Source organism: Lampetra fluviatilis, chromosome 38 (genome assembly GCF_964198595.1).
Source record: "Lampetra fluviatilis chromosome 38, kcLamFluv1.1, whole genome shotgun sequence".
Taxonomy (NCBI): domain Eukaryota; kingdom Metazoa; phylum Chordata; class Hyperoartia; order Petromyzontiformes; family Petromyzontidae; genus Lampetra; species Lampetra fluviatilis.
In genome coordinates, this window is record NC_136312.1 from 2,879,581 (window position 1) to 2,904,567 (window position 24,987).

Sequence of the window (24,987 nt, forward strand, 5' to 3'; positions counted from 1 at the left end):
CCGTATTAATATTAATCACAGTTAGCAATGCCCGTCCACCATCATTGGTAGGCGCGTATCGCAGGGTTTAGTAAATATTCATGAGGCACGTCCACTAAATCCCCGCCTCCGCCGTCACGCACCCCCCCCCCCACCACTCGACTATTAATGGGCTCACCCAGCGCGTGGCCTCAGTGTGGCGCGCGCGCGCGCCGAGCGGGCACCGAGCGGAGCCCTCGCGCGCGACAACCCCGGGGGGGCAGGGGGCAGGGGGGGGCAAGCGGGTCCCGGGGGGTGGGAGAAACCATTGAGGCGTGGAGGAAAAAAGGGGGGGGCTGGTGTGCGCGTGTGTGTGTCATGGGCTGCACGCTGTGCGCACTGCGCTCCAAGGACGAGCAGTACAAGCTGCTGTATGAAGTTTGCCAGGTGAGTGGTGGGGTGGGGGGTGGGTGGGGGGAGCTTCTGCAGATTTCTAACTCGCGGTAGGAGGTCGCGTGGCACGCTGACCCCTGGGTGGTGCAAGGGACGTGGCCGCTAGAGACTGGGGTACACGGTGCATTGTGCATGGGTGCTGTAGATATGTGCTTTACTTAGCCGTACGTGTATCAGACATCGCGTGCAATGCTTTTCTGCTGGTACGAGGGCCTGTGCGGTGTCGTGGTGGTGGTGAGGAGGGGGGGGGGGTGGGGGGGGGGTTATTTGACCATACTTCACCGCGTTGGTCAATGCTGGGTTGTGTAAAGGCCAGGCGAGCATAGAAGTACAGCACAATGACGGATACTGCTGCTCTGCTCACGCAATGTAGCCACGCCGCGGCCTTTATGAGCCGGAGTTTATTTATTTTAATAATTGCAATCTGACGGACATGGCGTGCATCCATCTACCCAGGACCAGTCCGGCTTAGCTTCCCAGACGTGTATATCGTGCATGGTTATATAACATTGCTCGCCTCTGCTACGTAGCTGCATGTGTATTATATTACACCGTCACAATTCCCGGGACAGGTGCCCTAGGCAGTGTCCCCCAGAGGTCCGACCACTATTGTGGCCGTTCGTAGAGTGTTCTTAGTTTTATCGGCCCCGGGAAGGATGATTGGCTGGATTCGAGCTTGCGTTGGTTGATATTACACCGCAGCCGCTATGCAGAAGCGAGGTGTGACATTTTGTGCATTAATGTGTAATAAGGCGCATGTATGTTAATAGACTGTACGGCTGCAGCACGACTACTGTCTGTGGCATCTCATGCTCGCGATGTGGACGAGCATTGGAGAGGCTTTCATTCACCAGCGGATGGACCGCGGTTGATTATGGCGTGTGGAGGATTTCACCCAGCAGTGGAGAGACCAAGAGATGTCAATTGATCTGTATTAATGTGCATGTCACAGCAGCATGTGCAGCGGACTGCTGATGCGTGTCACGTCTCATCGCGATGGGCAAGCCTCGTGTCAAACGGTTCAAAATAACAGCTTGGAAATGAACAGTTTTTCAGAGTATTGTAAAACAGATCATTATATCGACGTTTCGGCCTACTGGTCTTCCTCAGGTGTGCATACTGTAGCTGGAGTATATGCAGTACACTGGCACAGGGGAGTGAGTGGCAGGTGACGTGGATGAGGTGGTGAATGTGGGTGGGTGCTCCTACACAAGTTGTACCGTTGTGAATGAATGTAACTGCAGTGGTGCCCATAGGCCGTACCCACGTGTGTTTTATGTGCAGTGTTTAACAGACATGCAGTGTTACGTGATGCATCTTCTGTCGTTTAACCGAAACCCTCAGCATTCGTTATGACATTGTGGCCTTTAAAGGATAAATATATTATGGGTGACGTTTCGGGCACTGGTCCTTCTTCCATAGTGCGTGATTAGAGAGGCACACATAGAGTGGGTAATGAGAGTTGCAGACTGCCCTTTACATATTGGGGTTGGGATGAATAAGAATTAATTAAAGAGAGGTTTGCTGATGATAGGTTTTTAAATTGGCATCTGAATCATTACCTATTAGGAGCTATTGAGTAACAGACGACCCCTTCAATAATCAATAATTAAATTTTGACTTTAAACTTTCGTGACTGCAAGAATTCATATTCTACGTTTTTTTCGGTAAAGTCACGTAGATAGATTTTTTAAAATAACAATTAAATAATAAAAATGAAAATAAAGTGAATAAAAAATAATACAAATATCACGACGTTTCGATCGCAACACAAGCGGTCATTATTTTTTTTCTATCTACGTGACTTTACCGAAAGAACCATAGAATATAAAATAATCAATAATCCTGACTAAATATAATTTGCATTAAAAGTAATATTGTAAAATGATGCTGGGACATTGCAACTACTTTCCCTCCAGGAGTGCATTCACTGCAGCGTTGTGGAGCAGAGACCACAACTCCTTTACAAAATCGATTACCACTCTCCAACAGAAGTCACGAACCGGTAACCGTGTCCAATGGAATGTTGGTCATGAATGCGTTTGTTTAAGATAATTAAAGCTGTAATTTTCAAATGTACGTTTTCACGACCATTATTATACCGAATCATAATTAGTTACTTTTGTATTAGATCGTGAAGGTATAATGCCAATTGTTTCAATATTGGTTTTGCCCAAAAAAACAAATCATTTGGCATATTCCCCCATGGGGTCACAACTTGATTTGTTGGGCCCTGTCGGGTGGTGGTGGTTATCGTAAAAAAATATTCCACACCGACATAATCCAACCCCAATAAAAACCTCCTGAATTACAAACCTGCTAAGTTTACTTCTCCTGACATTTCTATCTTTGCGGCAAACCAGAAATGTAAAATAACTGATTCTAGCAACCCCGGTTCATCGTGGTGGTGTGATTATGATTGTGTTCAGTGCGCAGCTAGTCCTATGCAGTGCAATATGCACGCAGTTCTAAGTGCTGATTGTGTGTATGAGTGCACAGACAATACATGTGCTCACTCAGCAGCAGTCCAATGTTAATAGGCACACTGTGCATGCAGAGGCGATCTGTCTGCCAGTGTGTCCGTGGGGTAGCTGATGGATAATTTGCTCCAGTAAATGCTGTTTATTTCGGTATGAATGCTTGGAAAAATCGAAATATCACATCTCCTTACATTTATCCCCACCTAAGGGCAGAATGAATACAGTGTTTATATTTTGGACACGGTGAATGGGAATAATAAAAAAAAAAATTTTGTTCGTTTAAGTGGAATAATTTATTTTAATTGTAAACCCGTGTGTGTGCGTCAGCATGTGTCATGCTAAATATATTGCCGTAGTGTGTGTGCAGGAGTGAGACATTATGTCTGTGGGGAGCGCTAGTGTAGCGGCTAGCGCGCTGTGCATCAAACCCGGCCCCTAGAGTTCGATTCCCGGTCCTGGGCCTCCCCTAGGTCGACTCAGCCGTAAAATGAATACCTCGTGTGGTGTGTAAACATCACTGGGGAGACAAAGGCGGCCGCGCATGGTTGTAGCCACCCACTCCCTCGTGTGCCGTGCTGGCCTTCATAGGTGCCCGCTAACGGCACTTGCCCCAACAGTCTGTTCAGGCTGTGTGTGGGTAGTGGTGGTGTAGTCACTGTAGTGGTTAGCGCACTGCACTAGGAACCTTTAGACCCGAGTTCGATTCCTGTTCACGGCCAACACCTGTGACGATTATTTGAATCGGTCGTGGACCTCCCCTAGGTCGTCTCAGCCTCAAATGAGGACAAGGTGCAGTGTGTAAACATCGCCACTGGGGAGACAAAGGCGGCCGGGCGTGGTGCTGGCCACCCACCCCCTCGTGTGCCGTGCCGGCCTTCATCGGTTCTCGCTAACAGCACTTGCCCTAAAAGTCTGCAAAGGCTATATGGGGGATCTTTGTCTTCCTGTGTGTGGAAGTTTTGCACACTGCACTATGCACTTGGCAACCTGGTTTCAACTCCTCGCCATGGCTGACATCGGTAGCAAGTGGTCTCTGTCTGCACTTGGTCCAGCCTGAAATGAGTAGCTGATGCGGAGTGTGATCACGAGTACGTAGGAGACATCTGTGGCAGAGTGATGGAGACACCACCCTCTTTAATAGATGCCCATTAACAGCACTTGCTCCTACAGACTATAAAGTCATCCTCTGGTGATATCCCAACCGGTCATGGGCCCCCGTTTCACCAAACTGCACTGACCAAATATGCTGCAGTTTGGTCAAAGCAACCCCCCACGATCGATACAGTGTGTGGAGGCCTTCCCTCATCCAGCAGTGGATGGAGAATGACTGTTTAAAAAAAAAAGAAACCAAACATCCCCACGGCATTTGATGAAAATGGTTTTGTCTTGAGTGGTAGGTTTGCAAGGATTCATAGATTCATAGCCTGTTTCAGACTCCAGATGCATGTATCAAATCACGCGTGTAAACATCGATGCTGTTCAATTTCGTGAACATGAGAAAATACAAATATGAGACTGTAACAACGAGACAAAAACAGAATCAATACTTAAATCAGATTGTGACCCCGAGTCATATAACTGCCAGGGGAATACATTCTTAGACCCCTACTGACTTGTGCACATTGCACCAGCCCTTAATTTAAGCATGCTGTGGCCCTATGAGACATCGCATCTCCATACTAAAACATAGACCAAACATTTCGATTTAAAGCTTTCGTGACTGCAGGGATTCATCTTCTTGGTTCTTTCAAGGCGCTCTTCCCCCTCCAACCCAGCTTAAATATACGCTCCAAGCCTGGGGTGTTTCATTCAGATGCTGTCTTCCCGACAGACCTGTTCTTCACCTGAGGACGGCTGCTTGCGTTGTGGCCGAAACGTCGTGAGAATTATTTTATTATGTTTTATTTTTATTATTTTATTATTTCCCTTCTACGTGACTTTACCGAAAGAACCAAGAAGATAGACCAAACAGTACAAGATGACTTCAGAGTGACACACAACACCGTATGGGGTCAAATAATAAGTTGCGTCCATTTCTCAATCCAATGTATGTATGTTGAACTTCATTCGCACCGTATTAAGCCAACCGTCCTAATCGGAGGTGCGTCATACACCAATGATGTATGTGGCTGGAAATTGAACTTGGGTCACTGCGTTTAGAGCGTAGTGTGCTAATGACTGTGCCTCTGCTTAAATGAAATAAGTTAACAATAAAAAATTATGTTTTTGTTAAATGTCAATCAGGTGCAGTTTCTTTTCATCATTGTTATTATCAATATGCTCATTTACACGGGCAAGCCTCACTGAGTCTCAAGACTCTTTTTTCAGGAGGGTCCTGCCAAGTTTTCGCAAAAAGGGGCAATTTTGCCAAGTGAATTTTCCCAATTAAGCCAGGGTTTTATTTCAGCCAGGTGTCTCCAAGTCGGTGACCTGGAAAAACACTGCATCCGGTGGAGCTCTCGCGTTGGCAAATATTCACATGCCTACCCCAGTCGACTTGCAGCCTGGAAGATAACACTGGTCAACACACTTTTTCTGGCATAAGGTATTCCAACGGTTTCAAGGTAATTTCGGGGTGCTGATTCCAAATCTAGCATCAGTTTTGGTCCATCACATTAGGTTTTTGAGATATCAAATATTGCATTTTCAATAAAAACTGCAGAAGAAAAATATTAAATAAATGTGGATATCTACATAAAATTACATTATAAACACTATCCTAAAAATACAGCACCATATTTTAACACTAAAGCAGTCACTGACTCGCAACAATTTGCAATCATAAGTGACAGAGTTAGTTTCGGGTAAAATCAATGAAAATTGGGTATGCCGATAGCATAAAAATGAGATGTGATAGACCAAATCTGAGATCAGATTTGGAATCAGCACCCTGAAATTAGTCTAAAACAACTGCAAAAGTCCAGGCCAGAAAAAAAATGTGTTTTTGTTGTTGACCAGTGTAATCGGTGAAGAGCCAAGCCCTGCTACTGCCAGCTCTCCCATCAGCCCAACTCCGAACCCAACCTCCAGTCCCTCACCGTGACCTAGCGGTGGTCCAGTGAAATAATTAATTCTCATTTATGTTCTCGCTTTCTCAATTGCACATTTATGCTCCCTCCATTAGCCTCAGTGTAAAATTAGCATATCATGTTTATAATTTGCATTGGCCGAAAAAAGCATAGATCTTTATATGCGGGATGCAATGCAAGCATTGCGAGCCAAGGGACTTGATAATAATTCGTGAAGCGAGGCATCATAACACCCTGCCAGGACCCCCTCCTAATTTTTGTTCACTTTTTAGTTTTGGTCCCATCCGGTATTCTCGTCTGCTTTTGTCCAGTGAGCTCCGAGCGGAATGGCCTTGCCAGCGATCGCGGTCTGCTCGGTCCCAGTGCGACTTTTACCGCAGCCCTGACGCTCGCACTACGGCTCTCGTAAACGCGAGGAAGGAGGCGTGGACGGTGGGGGGCTCGCGAGAGGTTCTTCGTCAAGGGTTAATCTGCGTCGGCGCACGGGCATTGCCGCTAAGTGCTCCCTGGCTGTTTAAGAGGTTTCACACGAGCCCCGGGGCACATTCAGGAGAGAGCTTACAGTGGAATGTGTGAGCATACTTACGGCGGCACGTAATCACATTTGCCTTTCAAATCGCGTTTATTACATGCGCTCGTTTAACCGGGACTGCTGTTGAATAAAGTGTGTGGTGGGTACGTCCGTGCGGATCTGTGCCAGTGCGGTCGCTGTGCATTTTCCTGGCGACGAAGGAAATCGACCACTGGATTACTTGGCTGAAACCAATTATCATATTTTTTTACTGGCAAATGAGGTACCAATGGTGTAAATGCTTACACCGAGCTCTCATACTCTGATGGTGCATTGTCTTTGAGTTGTGCGCCTTTTGGCGTCATCTGGTCCAACCCATGTGAGGCTAGGCTCTAAGGAAAGCTGTCTCGGGTGTGGACCAATCAACTTCAAGGACAGTGCATACATTATCAGAGTTATGTTTTTTGTTTGCATTATGACTGCAGGTATTGTGGTCTATGCAAACATGACTCCTCGTAAAAAAGGTGTCAGTTTTGTTGCCAGATTAAAGGGTAAAAACCCAATTATAACTTGGCTGAGCTTTATGCGTGAGCGAGTGGTACGTGCGCAAGGGACGATTCCTGATCAGATCAATACCACATGAACCTGGCCAGCAGTCAGAAGGCCGTGAGCTCAAATGCCGGCTGCAGATCTGCTCGGCTAATCGTCGCTTAATGCTCAATGAAATGAGAATCTCTACCACGCCGGAACGCGACGTTGAACATCTCACGGATAGACTGGGTCCTACCTTGTTAATGTGGAAAAATTCCACCAGCGTCTCAAGACCGATAGTTATCATGCAGATGTGACCCGACTAATGCTCATTGGAGCATGGGGACGCCATATTTTTTTGCCATCTCTCTTTGTTTTCAGATGTTTCTGTTTTCGCGGCTGTGCTGTGTTTTAGAGCTGCAGTTCCTGAAGAAGCGTGAGACATCGTGCCCAACGGCACGCGATCCAACCCGGAGGGATGTCTGCATTTCTTGCTTTCAGTGCCGCGTTATCTTTTTGAAGCGGGTGACGCGTCCGCGTCCGCAATTGACACCGGAGTGCCACGGTGACACACAGGCCCGCCGCGTGCGTTCACGCCCGAGTCTCCCTCGCGCGTCTAGGTGGGCGGCAAGGACTCCGGCAAGGCGGCGCACGGGGAGGAGGAGGCGGCGGTGGCGGAGGCGGCGCTGCTGCGAGCGGCGCGCGACCCCGTCGTGGTGGAGGTGCTGCGCAGGGGCCGCCCGTCGCTGGCCTCACCGAGGCCACCGGGCGGACGCGCGCGCACGGACGCCAGCACGCAGACCGAGTTGCCACCCTCGCCCAGCGGTCAACGAAGCCCGGCCACGCCGCCCCTGCCCAACGTGCATCCCCTGCTGCTGGCCCAGGGGTCAGTGGCCCGTGATGATGCTTTGCCGTGGGTCGTGGATTTACTGCCACCAGACTCTCTTGTACCGCAATAGTAAGAATGCTGTGCGCTGTTTTTGAGTTTTACACCTTTTGGCGTCATCTGGTCCAACACCAATGGAGACTAGGCTCTAAGAAAAGCTGTCTCGGGTGTGGACCAATCAACTTCAAGGACAGTGCATATCATTATCATTATCATAGTTGCTTCTTCGTTTGCATTTTGACTGCTTGTGTTGTGGTTATTGCAAACATGATGCCTTATATAAATAAAGGTGTCAGTTTTGTACCAGTTGAAAGGGTAAAAACCTATCACAATAAGAATGCTCATTATGTATCTGGGAAAGCCTCAATGTGGCCCAAGACTTGTTGTCAGGAGGGGATTGTGCATTGTGATGTTTGGCCTCTTCTATTTATGGGTGTTTGGCTTCCTGTGTGAGGAAGCTGGAGTAGCCAGAGGAAACCCATGCATACGAGGGAATAACACAGCACAAATTGGTTCAATCCTCAGACTCAATACAGTAAGTGGACCAAAGCTATATATTTTGACATTGCTTTTATCTTAATCAATTTTGGTTCAATGTAAAATCCATTTGTCCATACATACAATGCTGCAACGATCCGTAAGCTTAATATGAATTATTAAGGCTCGCAAAGCGTCAACTTGCATGTGTAAGTATCGCTTTTAAATTGCAAGCAACATATCTGCTCCTGTTACAATTATGCTTATGGAGTGGAAAAAACTACGAACAGGACAGTAATAATAGAGGAGACTCAAAAAAAATTTCTTAAAACGAATCGAGACGCAGAATTGAAACAAATCCACAATCACACAGTGCAGCAATTACTCACGTGTGTGTGACATCACCCGAGGGATGCGTTAATAAACAAAGCATCGGGCCAGCACCACGCAGCCCCCTGTGTGCGTACACGAGACGCGCGCTGCTCATGCCTTCCATCGCGTATAACTCCGAGGACATTTGCCGCGCTTGGTGTCTCCCATGCAGCCTCTGTGAGCTGCCATCCGAATACTTTGACTCAAGCGACTACCTTCCCAGCATGCAGCAGGACGCCCACCATGCGGAGGGTCTGGAGTACGAGGTGAGGAGTCTGCATGCGCGGTTAGCACCGCGTTATATCGTGCTCTTGCGTAGCTGCTGCACCTCCACGTTCCACCGCACATCCGTCGGCAAATGAAACATCAGCGCTAGGGAGAGAGAGAGGCAGCAAGGTGTGGCACTAACAACACCGCCCCCAAGTGCCGTGTTGGCCTCGGAAAGTGCTCGCTCACAGCACTTGCCCCAGCAGTACGCGAGGTTATACTGGGAATATTCTGCTCCGGGGCGGTAGCGTAACCAAGCGGTGGGGCTTTTGCCGTTTGTTGCAAAGGTTTACGGTTTGAGCCCTGAAGCCGCCTTGGTTAATACTGCTGATTGTTTAACACGTAGTGTCTCGGCCTCGCTGTGCGCTGCGTTGCACCGCTAGCTGAGTAGTTAACCTCGCGTCCAATAAACCCTCAGAGCCAGGATGAACGTCTGACTCCAAACGTCATTTATTGAATTTAACGAGGTAAAACTGGTGAGAAAACAGCACAGATACAGCATCTGTTAATACCCGGAAACACCAACACAATGAATGAACACCACAGCATCATAACATTGTCTTAGATAACATGTCTCTAAACAATAGACCCTGGATGGACCAGGCCCCTACATTACCACTGAATAACTATACAAGAGCATAAGCTGCTGTGTTACATAAAGGCACACCGTGTTATCATCACACTGCACCCCAGATGTACAATACTACACATAACACTGCACTATGAATGAGACATTTCGTCATCCTTGGTCTCCAGATCGCAATAAAGTTACTTGGGTACAAGTTTGATTCGACTTATTAAATTACAAGTAACATTCACAATAAGGAAAGTTGCAGGCTTCGTTGTTAACTAGGCCTCGTATTTATCGTAACATTTTAACAGCATTATAAAGGCATTTACATCATTATAACGGTCATTCTAACATTATAACAGCATTGCCAATATTATAATAATATAAACGAACTTACAGACAATGCTTCTTAAAGTCCCACAATGGACAATTGCGACTGGCTTCACTGGGATGCGATGTGTGCCGCCATCTTGAATTATGTGTGCAATGGCCGACGCCCGCGTGGTTGAGCGGGAATCTCAAATCGCAACTTCCTGGTCACGTGACCAAACTTAGCATCAAAAACAGGAAATTCCGGTGTACATACGCCCCCACCCCCATCTGCTGTGAGCCAAACCCCTGCCGTGAGGCAGAACACGTAGGCTTTCGCGACCAATATTATTCATAATAAACGTTTTTGAGTTAGATCGCGGATGTAATTACCAGCGAAACGTCGTACCCAAAAACTGTAAATGTTGTGGATTCACTCTTCAACACACCGGTGGGCTAAAGTAGTGAACTATTTGTCTTTTGTCAACGTGACACTTTTTTACTGATTGGCCCTGTCGGGTGGTGGAGGGTTACGACACATTTATAAATAACGTGATCTAACCCAAAAACGTTTATTATGAACTACTGATTATATAAACCATAAAAATAGATCTACACGACGTCTGCTTCACGGTGTATACTAAAGATCATCTGACACCATTTGAAATTGTGTGCCACGTCACGGTCCAAATTTGCCAGATTACCCACTTGCTCTCAATCCCATCCCTGCTTCCCTTCTACCCCGACTCTTTCCTTTAATTTTACCCGACCTAGTGTCCCTATGCAATTCCTCCCTTTCCACTGGTGTCTTTCCTGCAATCTATAAGTCAGCCATTATGGTACCGCTCCTCAAAAAATCCTCTTTGATACCTCCTCTCCTGCCAACTAAAAGCTCATTTCCCTTCTCCCCTATTTCCCCCCAAACTCTTAGAACGCCTGGTACACTCTCGTCTTACCTACTACGTATCTTCTCTCTACACCCAATTCCAATCTGGGTTTTGGCCCTCTCATTCAACCGAAACGGCTCAGACTCACCTGGCTAACTCTGCCCCTGCTGGCCTCTATTCTTATACTCCTCGATCTGTCCTCAGCTTTCGAAACGGTTGACCATCCGACTCTTATTCTCTACACTATCTTCTCTTGGTATCTCTGTACGCACCACTTTCCTGGCTAAAGTCCTACCTCTCCGTGCGCCCCTCTGCGGTCTCATTCAATCATCGCCGCTTCCCCCCCCAGCCCCCTTCACTGTTGGTGCTCTTCAAGCGTCAGTTCTTGGTCCCCTACTTTTCTCTCTCTCTCACGGCTTGCATATTTCCTTTCTTCGCTGAACTTTCCCCATAATTTATTCGCAGATGACATCAACATTTTCTTCTCATTTCCTTCCTCTTCCCTCGCCTCCCACATCTCATCCTATCTGGTTTCTATCCGATCTTGGATGTCACGTCACTATCTTTTCCCAAACCTCCCGTTCACCTCCTCACTCTCCCACCATTTATCTCCTTCCTTTTTCAATTTCCCCTGTTTCCTCAGCCCACAACCTCACTGTTGTTATCTTTGACTCTTCCCTCTCCCTCACGGTCACATTTCCTCCACTACCCATACTTGCCGGTTTCATTCGTTCAACATTCGCAAAATCCGACCGCTTATTTCCATTTCTGCTGCAACGCTTCCAATCCATTCCCTTATCCATACCCGTCTGGATTACCGCAACTCTCTTATGCTCGGTCTGCGCATTTACTCTTTTGCCCCCCTTCAACAAGTCCAAAATGACTCTCCTGGGCTCATATTCAACCCTCCCTATGATTCCCATACCTCGACCCTCCTCGCGCAACTGCGTTGGCTCCTTGTCCATTACCGTTGCCTGTTCAAATTCCTCACCCTGCTCTGCAAATCCCTTCATGGTTTTGTCTCACCATAACTTGCCACGCTAATTTCTTTCTACGTGTCGCCTTCCCACCCTCTGCGTTCACAATCTTTGCTGTCTCTCTTAGTTCCTCCTCCTTCTCCTTGCACTCAATCCACGCTTTCGCTCTTTCTCTCTTCTTGTCCCCCCCCCCTCCTCTTCACTGGAACAAACATCCCCCTCCACATTAAACAGTCGCCTTCGCTCACTAGTTTCCGCTGCACACTCAAAACTCACTTATTGTTACCCCTAGCTCATCCCGCAACCCCTTAAACTCCACCTCGTATTCGCCACCGTTACTTTTCCCTCTCCATATTCTCATCAGATGGCTCTCACTCATTCCCTATTCATTCAATCTATTCATCATCATTCACTGTCATCAATTTCAATCTCGCCGAATTCACACATCGCAGATTTGCCCATTGCTTCTATTTCATTCACCTCGTCTCCTCCATTACATTCACATGTACTATTATTCATTCCGTGTAAAGCGCCTTGGACAAGGCTCTATGTAAATTATGTGGAGACAAGATACGGTATAGCAGTCATGTCCCCCGACTGGCAGACTCATGCCCATCTGCAGGCCAGGTGCCGAGTCACAGTGTGCCCACGAGGACAGCGGTCACTTGGGTGCCCTGGGCAATGTGTTGAGATGAGATTTTATGTCACTTATCGTTTCGATTTAAAGCTTTCGTGACTGCAGGGATTCATCTTCTTGGTTCTTTCGGTAAAGTCACGTAGAAGGGAAGTAATAAAATAATAAAAATCAAACATAATAAAATAATTCTCACAACGTTTCGGCCACAACGCAAGCAGCCGTCCTCAGGTGAAGAATGAAACACCACCAAGCTTGGAGCGTATATTTAAGCTGGGTTGGAGGGGGGAGGAAGAGCGCCTTGACAAAAAAATATGCAAGGTGCTCTTCCTCCCCCCTCCAACCTAGCTTAAATATACGCTCCAAGCTTGGTGGTGTTTCATTCTTCACCTGAGGACGGCTGCTTGCGTTGTGGCCGAAACGTCGTGAGAATTATTTTATTATGTTTTATTTTTATTATTTTATTACTCCCCTTCTACGTGACTTTACCAAAAGAACCAAGAAGAGGTCACTTATCGTGTTGAGAGCGCCCTGAGATAAAATAATCGCTACACTATGCACAAACCTGTTGGCATCCCTGCGTTTTGGTATTGGAGGCTGTTAGAACGAAAGTTTTTTTTCAAACATTGGCCCGTTTCTCTAATAATCGCCTACTCAAATATTCTTACTACCACATATCACACGGTAGCCCAGGGTGATGTTTAAAGAATTTTGCCTTTAGTGATACGAGTGTAAAAGTCGACACACATTTTACAGCTTGATATACGGAACATTTTGACATTTCCAGGGCATGAGCTGGAAAATGGGTCCCACCACTTAAAAACGTTCACACGTGAAGCTGTAAATTTGCGCCAGGCCTTGTGCTTGTGTATCACCATAGGCGCAATCCCCGTGATATTTGTTTCGTATTCGCTGGGCTGCGGTGCTTAAATAATGACCATGACTCGTGAAACCAAATAGCAGAGAAACCCATTACCTTGGCACATGGCTGACTTGGAACGACTTGGCAAAGTCTTTTGTCGTTTGCGGAGCAGATCGTACGGTCGTCCTTACAATAACAATGCAGCCAATTAGTAACCAAATGATAATTGTCTGAAGCACCATTAATTTTTAGCAGAAACATTTGTTCTTACTTTGAGACTAGTTTGTTTCCTATTAAAGTCAACCATGTAGATTTAATTAGCTCATTATAAATGGAGCCTGGCCATTTACAAAAATCCAATTCAATTAATAAACTTCTGAAAAATAGAATATTCCTGAAGATGAATATAAATACGTACGATACAGCAAATGTCAGAAACGAGGCTTGCAAATGGCATTTTTCCATAATCCCACATTAAGATTAATTTACAATATAATTAAATCAGTTTTCCTTTTTTATTTTTTATGCTGTTATATAACATGTGTACGTGAAATATCTACACAACTTGTGTAACGTGTGTTTTATCTTCCTGCTCATTGCATGTCTTGGGGGTTATTTGACCATACTTCACCACGCTGGTCAGTGGTGGGTGACGCCTCGGAACATATGTTGCAGCATAGTACAGTGCTGACCAGCGGTGACACCATATACCCCCCGCAGCCTATAGCACCTGTTCTGCTTGTGGGTCACCCATCCAAGCACTATCCAAACTGAACCCAGCTTGGCTTCTGATCGCTAATGAGATCGGGTGCATTCTGGACAATCTGGTCATAATCTTAAAGGCACACAATATTACTGGCATTGGAAGAAAACTTCTAAATGCTGAAAAATTACCTGAAAATGGCTCAATTGGGAATACAGTCACAACATCACCCCCGACTGAAATAACTTTACGAGAGCCTCCTGAAACATGAGGCTTGAGACTCAGGCTTTCCTGGGAAAACAAGCATAATAATTGATGATACGCATGCTGTATGACAAGATATAAAACACCTTGTATTTGTTTTTTGCGAATGTATCCCATTACCCAGTGGCTTTACACACCTCCAATTAGTACGGTTGGCTACGTACAGTGTGAAAGAAGTTCAACACACCAAGTAGAGTCCGGGCCTCCTGCCCACGGAGGGAATATTGGGGCAGTGTTCTTCTCTGTGTGTGGTGGCCCAGAGGCAGTGGCTCAGGTTTTGCTTTTGGTTGTTGGGGGCCTGCATGGAACACAAACACTGTAGACCTCCCACATGCTTGGACTGTGCTTATTTTATTGACCCTGGACGGCTGACGGGGTTGAGTTGACTGCAAATGGTGTTAGAAATAATGACGTCGCAATTGTCACCCAATCCTTTTTAACCACACCACCAACACGAGCCAGTCTAAGGACATGCGAATGTGAGGATGTTGACTGTGGGTCGTGGTGACTGTTGCCTGATGCTGGGTGCGCAACCATCTTCCCCCCCACCCCTCCTCCCCCTTGTTGCCCACAGGAGGTGGATTTGCACCGGGGCTCAAGCCGGGAGCGGCTCGGCCTCACCGTGTGCTACCGCACGGAGGACGAGGACGACGCCGGCATCTACGTGAGCCAGGTAAGCGAGCAGCAGCAGCAGCGACGCCGTGTCTGCCTGTCACGTACGTCGTCCAGTGTCCACACAGCATCCAGTGTCCACACAGCATCCAGTGTCCACACAGCATCCAGTGTCCACACAGCACCCAGTGTCCACACAGCATCCAGTGTCCACACAACATCCAGTGTCCACACAACATCCAGTGTCCACACAGCATCCAGTGTCCACACAGCATCCAGTGTCCACACAGCATCCAGTGTCCACACAACATCCAGTGTCCACACAACATCCAGTGTCCACACAGCATCCAGTGTCCACACAGCATCCAGTGTCCACACAACATCCAGTGTCCACACAGCATCCAGTGTCCACACAACATCCAGTGTCCACACAGCATCCAGTGTCCACACAGCATCCAGTGTCCACACAGCATCCAGTGTCCACACAACATCCAGTGTCCACACAACATCCAGTGTCCACACAGCATCCAGTGTCCACACAGCATCCAGTGTCCACACAACATCCAGTGTCCACACAACATCCAGTGTCCACACAACATCCAGTGTCCACACAGCATCCAGTGTCCACACAACATCCAGTGTCCACACAACATCCAGTGTCCACACAACATCCAGTGTCCACACAGCATCCAGTGTCCACACAGCATCCAGTGTCCACACAACATCCAGTGTCCACACAACATCCAGTGTCCACACAACATCGAGTGTCCACACAGCATCCAGTGTCCACACAACATCCAGTGTCCACACAACATCCAGTGTCCACACAGCATCCAGTGTCCACACAACATCCAGTGTCCACACAACATCCAGTGTCCACACAGCATCCAGTGTCCACACAACATCCAGTGTCCACACAGCATCCAGTGTCCACACAACATCCAGTGTCCACACAACATCCAGTGTCCACACAGCATCCAGTGTCCACACAACATCCACTAAGTGTTCAAATTGCATCCACACAGCATCCAGCCAGCGTTCACAGCATCCACAGTGTCCACGTGTCATGAATAGCATCTACATTGTGATCACACAACTGATTACCACGGTTGGCTACGTACGGTGCAAAAGAGGTTCAACATACATCAGTTCGTATCCACACAGCATCTACACAGCATCCACATATCGTCCACATACTTTTGACATAGTGTTTCCCAGCTTACGCATAGTGTCCACATTCACACAGCGTGTAAATAGCATTATCACAGCAACACCAACATCGCGTTCATTATAGTGAACTTGTTGTGCATCAATTGTGATTGTTTCAGCTCACCGGGAAGTTGAAGGACAATTCTCACAAACAGAATGATCAATATATCCACGGCGTTTTGCTTGCAACTGCATCTAGTATCTTGCAGCGAGTCAGAATAACCACGTCATGTGACCCGGCTTCTTAAATATGTGTCATGACCTCACACTTGGCCTGGCGATCAACACAAACCGACGCACAGACACTCAGACGAGTCGACACCACAAATTAGGTCACGTGTCTGCATGTGTCTTGAACTGTTCCTGATGAACTATACTCGCATTAAACGTAGCGTGCGCGCTGCCAGAGTGGTGAAACGGTTATCAGCGCACTGGACTTGCAGTTCGTAGGTCACCGGTTCAACTCCATATCCCGGCACGGAAGTTGCAAGGAAAACGCAAGTCTCGAAAATCCTCCTCTCCACCACCTTTGTTGGGTTCACCACAATTGGTGTTCACCACAATTGGTGTTCACCACAATTGGTGTTCGCCACAATGAGTGTACGATCCGGCAGGTCGCGCGTGGTGGGCTAAAGTGTGGGTTACTCCCACCTTCTCCAAGACATCTGGCCAGCTAGGTCAAATTAGGCCAACCCTCCTTTCGAGCTCCCTCTGTTCGAGGCGCTTCTGCCAGAAGTGGAAGCAACGGCGAGAAAACAAAAGGAAAGGGAGGGGGGGCTGCACCATTACGCAGACGCGATGTCGAATTGTCAACGTGTCTGATTGTTGCAGGTGAATCCCAACAGCATCGCGGCACGGGACGGGCGCATCAGAGAGGGCGACAGGATCCTACAGGTACCCTCACCTTACAACCAGACGGCTTGCGTCACGCGTAACTGGGGCTGTGAAGCCTTGAAGATTTGGAGAGTTTACGACCGTAGCCCTTTGACATCGTGAAAGCATTTTGACCATGCCTGCCTCCCGCACCAATTGCCGAGCTATCGTCATTTGGCAGCCAGTCTAATATGCAAGCCTAGATTTTTTTGCTTTCTAAATGATAGATCAGTACGTATACATGGTGTTTTAAAAAGATGGACCCAATTTCAAAGCAGTATATTTCACGAAGGCAACATATTACAATTCCACAAAAAGTTACAAACGGTTTAATGAGTTATCAAGTTTTACTAACCATTTTATAAATGCTCTATGTGCCCTCCACCTGCTGTACGGACAACATCGAGACGATTGTTGAATTCGTCCCAAACGCCTCTCAAAGTGTCTCCTTCCACTGAAGTCGCCGCTGCCGTGATTCTGTTTTTGAGGTCATCCAGATTCGTCGCTAACGGTGGCACAAAAACACCTCGGTCTTTGACGTATCCCCACGAGAAAAAGTCGCAGGGTGCGGTGATGTCTGGGGATCTTGGGGGCCAAGAGTGTAGCGCCAAGTCTTGGGGTCCCGTGCGACCTCTCCAACGTTGAGGCAGCGCGTCTCGTGAATGACTGAGGCTAGGGGCTGTTTGTGCGCTGGGAGTGGCATCGAGCGGTCATCATTTGAAACTCTATGCCCCGCCCTCTCCATGCCCCGCCCTCTCCATGCCCCGCCCTCTCCATGCCCCGCCCTCTCCATGCCCCGCCCTCTCCATGCCCCGCCCTTTCAAGTGGTCAGAGTTTCATTCATGGGCAGTTCGTGGTTGCAGAGATATTGCGATTTCAAATCGGGTCCATATTTTTAAACACCCTGTATTTAAATATCATTTACCAGAGGTGTGGACTCGAGTCATGTGACTTGGACTCGAGTCAGACTCGAGTCATGAATTTGATGACTTGCGACTCGACTTGGACTTGCATAACAATGACTTTGTCCCACCTATGAGATGTGGACTCGAGTCATGTGACTTGGACTCGAGTCAGACTCGAGTCATGAATTTGATGACTTGCGACTCGACTTGGACTTGCATAACAATGACTTTGTCCCACCTCTGTCATTTACTACTATAATGAGCCAAGAATGTCTGTGTGTCCCGCGCGTGACATCACTCCACATGAGGCCAACCCTCCCTCATTAATAATCATGAGCGGTTGACGTCACTCCACATGGAGCACCCCCCTCATTAATAATCATGAGCTGATGACGTCACTCATGTGGACCTCACCCCCTCATTAATAATCATGAGCGGGTCATTATTTTCGATTGAATATTTCAGATTAACTGCAATAAACCCGTCCTATAGGCTAGTGTGCATTACACCCAGCTAATGAGTACAGGCCCACAATGCGACACAGCCAACAACAAACAACCCTGTAGAACTTGTAATGGATAAGAGTTAATATGTTTCTTGAATTCCGCAATGTTATTTTGATGGAAATGGATTGCAAAGTGGAGCAGCGCGAGAGAAGACGCAGAATGAGAAGTGACGTGGCCTGCAGTGCACGTGTGAGCAAAGGTGGTGGTGTTGTTGGGACTGCAGAGTGGGGAAGTTGAAAAGAGTGGATGAGCCGAAACAGTCAGTCCGAGTCCTCGACATGGGCGGAGGAATCGCTGAGTGAAGTTCAGGGGAACGGTAACCACGGTAGTAGGAGCGATAGACGTCGACAAGGAATTCTAGATTTGAAGCTTTCGTGACTGCAAGGATTCATATACTTAGGTGTTTTCGGTAAAGTCACGTAGGTAAAAAAATTAAATTAATAAAAGTCAAATAAAAATCAAAATCACGACGTTTCGGAGGCAACACAAGCTTCCGTCTTCAGGTGGAACCGTCACAGCACGATAGCTGTATCAAGTGAGAGAAATGTTTTCTTGGAATTTCTCTCACTTGATACGGTTCCACCTGAAGACGGAAGCTTGTGTTGCCTCCGAAACGTCGTGATTATTAATTTTAATTTTTTACCTACGTGAGTCGACAAGAAAGCCGACTGACCGCCGGTGAGAGGAGTGAGCGGAGTAAGTGTGCGAGTGCTGGGTCACAATGTACACAGAGGGCCCAACGTACGCACGCCGGCCATGCCATGGCCACCCGGACCTGCCCTGGGCGAGCGAGGGCCCGCATGGCAACACGTCTCTCCCTCTCGCTCAGATCAATGGGCTGGACGTGCATGACCGGCGGCAGGCGGTGGCGCGCCTCACCCAGGAGGAGGGCACCGACGTGTCGCTGCTGCTGGCACGGCCCGACACGCAGGTACGCAGCTTGCCGATACGCGGGACACGCGGCCGTGGTGCATCGGTGCGGATACTGGGCGAGCAGGGATTCGCGAAGTCGACCATCGGAGCGGATTCTACCGCTCGCAATGTACGTGTGGGGTTGGGCGCCCGAGAAGAGGTTATTTAATTGATAATTGTTTTTTTACCCTTTTATCTGGCAACAAAACTGACACCTTTTTTACCCAGCTAATGAGCACAGGCCCACAATGAGACGCAGCCGAAAGGCGCCATCTGGTCCAACACCATGTGAGACTAGGCTCTAAAGAAAGCTGTCTCGGGTGTGGACCAATCAATTTCAAGGACAGTGCATACATTGTCAGAGTTGTGTTTTTTGTTTGCATTTCGACTGCAGGTATTGTGGTCTATGCAAACATGACTCCTTGTAAAAAAGGTGTCAGTTTTGTTGCCAGATAAAAGGGTAAAAAAACAATTATCATATTTTGTTACTGGCAAATGAGGTTCCAAAGGTTATTTAGTTCTTTATCATTTCTTAAATGTATTTTTGGCGATAACCAAATCCCCCTGAATGAACCCACCCTCGTTAGATATTGGAAGCTAAGCAGTTTAGAGTCTGGTTACTGCTTGAATGGGTGGCCACCAAGACTGGATAAACTAGCAGAATGAAAGTCAAATCACAACGTGATGGTGAGCACAGAGAGTCGATGTTGATTGATGGATCGTGGCGTGGTGCTCAGCTTGAGGACGGCTGGGTGGAGGAGAAGCACCGAGCGGTGATGGAGACCCTGAGGGTGGAGATTCTGCAGGACGAGCGGATGGAGCCCATCGCTTACATCGGCTCCAGTCTCATCCAGGTGCACACTCTCACCTCTAACCGTTAAGAAATGTGCAGGTTATTTGGACAGTTTTGGACCATGATGCTGTGTGGAAGCACAATGGCCTATGAAAAACACCAGGGTGCATATTGTTGTGGTCCAGTAGTAACCTCCGGTGTTAACCAGGGCGGCCTGTCGAACGCGAACCTCCACAACAAGTGATGAACGGGCTACCGCTGGGTCATGTCACCACCCCTGTTGGAGTGGTGGAGGGTAATAGGTTATTGTAATCAGATTACACAAGACAGGCATCATTAATCCCATATTATCACTCCGTGTTCAGCATATAATTAGTATTACCTTCACTCTCGCATTACTCTGACAGTTTTAAATTGAGTGCTTTCATTTTTTTTAATTATAAAGTGTCTAGCAACACTTTGAAGGAGGAGGTGGTGGTAATGTCAGCAGCTTGGCCAATGTAATAGCCACAGTGCAACAAGTTGTGCTAGCCACACTTCAACGTTGACCGCCTTGAGGTCACCGGGCAACTCGGAGGTCAGAGCGTTGAGCTGGCGCCGCTGAGGGCTTGGGTCTGAATCCGGGCAGCAGCAGCTGCCTGTGGTTAAAATTGAAAGCTGATGGTCTGGACAAAATAAACCACAATAAATGTGGTTCTGCGCTTAACTTGGCTAAATTCTGAGAACCGTACTCTCATATGGCAGAGCGAGCGGGGAAATTGCTGCCCTCTATTATGTGTGGACAGGAGGGTCACTCGAAGGGATCTCAGATGCAGCTCTGTGATATCCGCTTCCACGGGCCATTCTCAAAGATTCACGAGGATACTGGGTCTTGTGACTTGGTGCCAAAAGCGCAATTGAGATAAAATCGTGGGGAAAAGATAAAGGCGATTAGCCTGTGCCGACTGGTTTTGTTTCTGAGGTTAGGTCAAAATAGTTGCGTTGATCAGTCGACACATTACTATAAATAAACCGAACACAGGAATACGTGCAGTTGCTTCTAGGATGCTGAGTAATTGGTGATCAGAAGTGGTCAGCTGTTTACACCCAAACGTGGCCTGAAATCACAGTCTACGCTGCTTTAGTAGTAACCACAATAACACTGCAGAGACCACGACCCAAATGACAAGTCACAGAACCCGATACAACTTTTGTTTCTTTTCCCAATTTCGCGCAATGAAACGTGTCTGAAATGGTTTTCCGCGTGGCCTCTGTCTCGCGCGCTCCCCCTCCAGGCGAGGGCGCTCCCGGACGACGACGCGGGCCTCACGGACTCGGTGTCGCACGGCCACGGCAAGGACAGCGGCCTGGGCCGCACGGACGAGAGCTCGGAGCACGACGGCGGCGTCGGCGCTGGGGGGGCCCCCCCGTCGCGCGCAGGGCCCCGCGGGGGCAGCGGCGTCGGCTCAGATCTGCGGCGCCACCTGCGGACGAAGGCGGGGACGGCGTGCGGCGTGGCCGACGTGCGGCGCGAGATCGCGCTGCTGCACGACGAGCTGCGGCGCTTCGAGATGCGCGTCCAGAGCCACGACGGCACTGCCACCGCGGCCACCGTGGCCGCCACCGTGGCCGCCACCGTGGCCGCCACCGTGGCCGCCACCGTATCTCCACACAACGTCGGTGCGGAACCAGGACTCACGAACATCGCCGAGCTGCCCGAGGGCCACGACCCGGATCCGGCCTCCGCCGCTTTTGCAACGGCGGCGTCGCCACAGGCGGACGGGGAAGCCGGCGGGAGCTCGCCGCCCGGCGGCCGCGATCCTCACCACGGCCCTCGCGGCTCAAACGACGCCGGAGCGACGACCCGAGCTCGGCCCGCGGCAAGTGCCGGGCGATGCCGACCGGAGAGGGCGGCGACGACGACCAGCGCGGACGCGGGCGGCGCCCCCGTCCCGCTGCACGCGCGCCACTACCGCAGCTACATGCAGCTGGTGCAGCAGAAGTCGGCGGTGGAATACGCACAGAGCCAGCTGAGCCTGGCCAGCCTGTGCCGCTTCGAGCGCCGCGAGGCCGGCGCCGCACGGCCCCTGCCGCAGTCCGCGTCGGCGCCGGCCTCTCCGTACGAGTGGAAGGTGAGGGCGTGCGGTGGCGGCGCGGCAGGGCGAGGAGGGCCGGGCGGCGCCGACGGGCCGGGCGCGGAGGGCTCGCGATGCCTGACAGCGCGCAGGCCCGTGCGGGACCGGCTGCTGCGGCAGCGCGCGCTGAGGATCCGCGAGGAGCGCAGCGGCGTCACCACGGACGACGACGTGCTCAGCGAGATGAAGGTCAGTCCGGATCGCTCCGCGCAGTACCACCCCTGGCACGATCGGTCGGCTCGAGAAAGTCGTTCGTCTTCAACCGCTCAGCAACCGCGTTCTAGCGGTGATAACGGTGCGCGTTCCGCACTGTGCGAGAAGCGTTCCCGAAAGGAAGAACCGCGTTCCAGCGTTATAGTGTCAACACCGTGCATTAAGCGAGCACTCGCTGTCCAGAACACAATTTGCATGGACATTTTTGTCTACATTAACACACACTACATATTATGTCAATATTACATATACTGTTCTGTAGTCTGCAGGGAAACGTGTGTATTTGTAATACTCCTGAGTATTTACGGTGATTTAATTTAAATCGTGGCTAGCCGAACTTTCCAGGTTGCCCTGTAGAGCAGCTTGGCTGTAGAGAAGTGCCGTTAAAGTCGAACTCCGGTCCAAGGAAGGCACATTGTGTAAGATGCTCGCGCTCTGTGCTTAATCAATGAAAAAAAAGTAAATGTTGTGGTTTCACTCTTCAACACACCGGTGGGCTAAAGCAGTGAACTATTTGTCTTTTGTCAACGGGACACTTTTTTGCTGATTGGCCGTGTCGGGTGGTGGAGGGTTACGACACATTTATAAATAACGCGATCTAACCCAAAAACGTTTGTTATGAATCTGTGCATAATCCTGACATTAAAGCTGAAGGGCTGAAGGGTAGAGCAGTGGTGCAGCGATTTGCGCACTTCCCCATGAACCTGACGACCTGAGTTTGATTCCCGGCCACAGCAAACATCAGTGGATAGTTGATATCTGAATCGATGTTGGGCCACCCCCTTGACGTTTTGCAATGACCAGTGTGGAGTATGGTCAAAAGCCCCATAACCGAATTAGAAGGGGGAGGCCCTCCATTCAGCAGTATAAGCTCTAAACTGTATGGATGTATATTTTTCTGGAGAACTTTCCCTAGACCATTGCCCCAGTTTGAATTAATAACAGAGTTAAAATGACAGGAAGATTTGACTGCCAAACCAATAATTTGGCATTTGGGCCCAAGAACTGCTTCTTTGCTCCACCATATCGAAATGGCCGGTGAATGGCGCAAGCCCCGGGTGTAGGCACGCGTCGTTTCCCCTCCTTCCCGCTCGTCACTAACAATCACGGCGGCGAGTTTCTTCCCTCTTGCTCCGGCAAGAGGAGCTACGCTCGCTGCCGCTCATTTGTGTTTCCGCTCTGCCCGACAATTGACTTTTCAACTTAAACGACCGGGTGACACGTCGGGCGCAGTGGTGACACTCGCCCCTCGCAGCATGGCAGGACCCTTCTGTAAAAAGAGTCCTGAGGGTCAGAGAGGCTTTCCTCGGTAAACAAGCGCAATATTAAAATAATAAAACCTCTCTCTCCTATCCTCTCCTTCTCTCCACTCGGCCTGTGGCCGTGAAGACCGGGCGCTACTGGAGCAAGGAGCAGCGCAAGCAGCAGCTGGTGCGGGCACGCGAGCAGCGGCGGCGGCGCGAGTTCATGCTGCGCTGCCGCCTCGACTGGCTCGGGGAGAAGGTGTCTCCGGCAGCGGACACGGCAGCAGCAGCAGCCACGGCGGCGGCCACGGCGGCCGCTGCGGGCGCCGGTGACGGAGTGCCGGCGGCCGCGCCTCCCTCGGACTTTGCGAGCTGAGCATCCTCGAGCTGAGTCACCGCAAAATGATGAAGAAGCGCAACAAAAAGATTTTGGACAACTGGATGACCATCCAGGAGATGCTCGCCCACGGGCAGAAGTCGCCCGACGGAAACGGCAAGGTGTACAACCCCCTGCTGTCGGTCACCACCGTGTGACGGCACCCGTGGTCGCCGCGCATCCAACCGCTGGCGCCGGGGGAGGAGCGAACTGCCACGGCGTCGAGGGACGTTCAGCGTCGAGGCCTTGGACTGTCACGGAGCGCGCCGGCCAAGTCGGTGGTCGTGAGCGTGCTACCCGAGCTGCTGTCATTTGCAAACGCATTCTGTGGAGAAGGATGGCAGGCGCACGAGGTGCCGCATCCCTCACATTGAAGACCAGGCCACGTGTAAACGTAATGCTGAGGCTAACGTGTGATGCACGCTCGAATTCATGGAAAACACACCCCACAAAGCCATGAGTAATTTTTGTCAATGTCAAATCTGTACTGATTCAGTCAACGGGGCTGTTTAAACCAGCTTTTCTGTCATTCTAGGGTCCAGAAGATGCTTTAGCATGGACCCGGCATGCATCCATGATGTGTGGATGCGCCGATGCCAGAACAGCGTGTTGGTGATTACAAGCCCATGAGTTGCACATAAGTCTAACAGCCTCCTATTGTTATTGAGCTGACCTGGCCCATGCCTTACAATAACTGCAGCCCAGGTGCCTGCAACATAACCCACAAGGGCATTACAGTCACTCGCAGGATGACTATTCCGAGGGCCCACTTTAACCAGCACCTGACACAGGTGGTTATAGAGGGCATCTGACTCATCAGTCTTAATCTTCAGTGGGGACATTAAGCCACTCCACCACCAATCCGCACCTCCCGTTGATGGGGAGGCAAGCCCACAACAGCCTCGTACTCATAGCTTCCCACACCTTGCATCCACGCTCCCTTCATTATTTTGTTCCGAGGGAGCCACTCACTATCCCGAATGGAGGACTGTCCACCTCTCGTGAGAACTGGAGGCAGAACAAGTCCACAGGACCTGTCATCCGCAGAGGTCTAGCTGG

General features: G+C 49.4%; 1 protein-coding gene across 1 annotated transcript; it reads left to right on the top strand.

Annotated features, from left to right (window-relative positions):
• The first annotated feature begins 282 nt into the window (after positions 1 to 282).
• LOC144945548 (E3 ubiquitin-protein ligase PDZRN3-like) lies at positions 283 to 24,525 on the top strand. The gene is given in 10 exon segments (XM_078874011.1): positions 283 to 405; positions 7,583 to 7,848; positions 8,870 to 8,963; positions 14,746 to 14,844; positions 16,824 to 16,886; positions 19,106 to 19,207; positions 19,926 to 20,042; positions 21,256 to 22,284; positions 23,698 to 23,917; positions 23,920 to 24,525. Coding segments are annotated over 10 exon segments (2,226 nt in total). The 5' UTR covers positions 283 to 336; the 3' UTR covers positions 24,087 to 24,525.
• Positions 24,526 to 24,987: the final 462 nt, after the last annotated feature.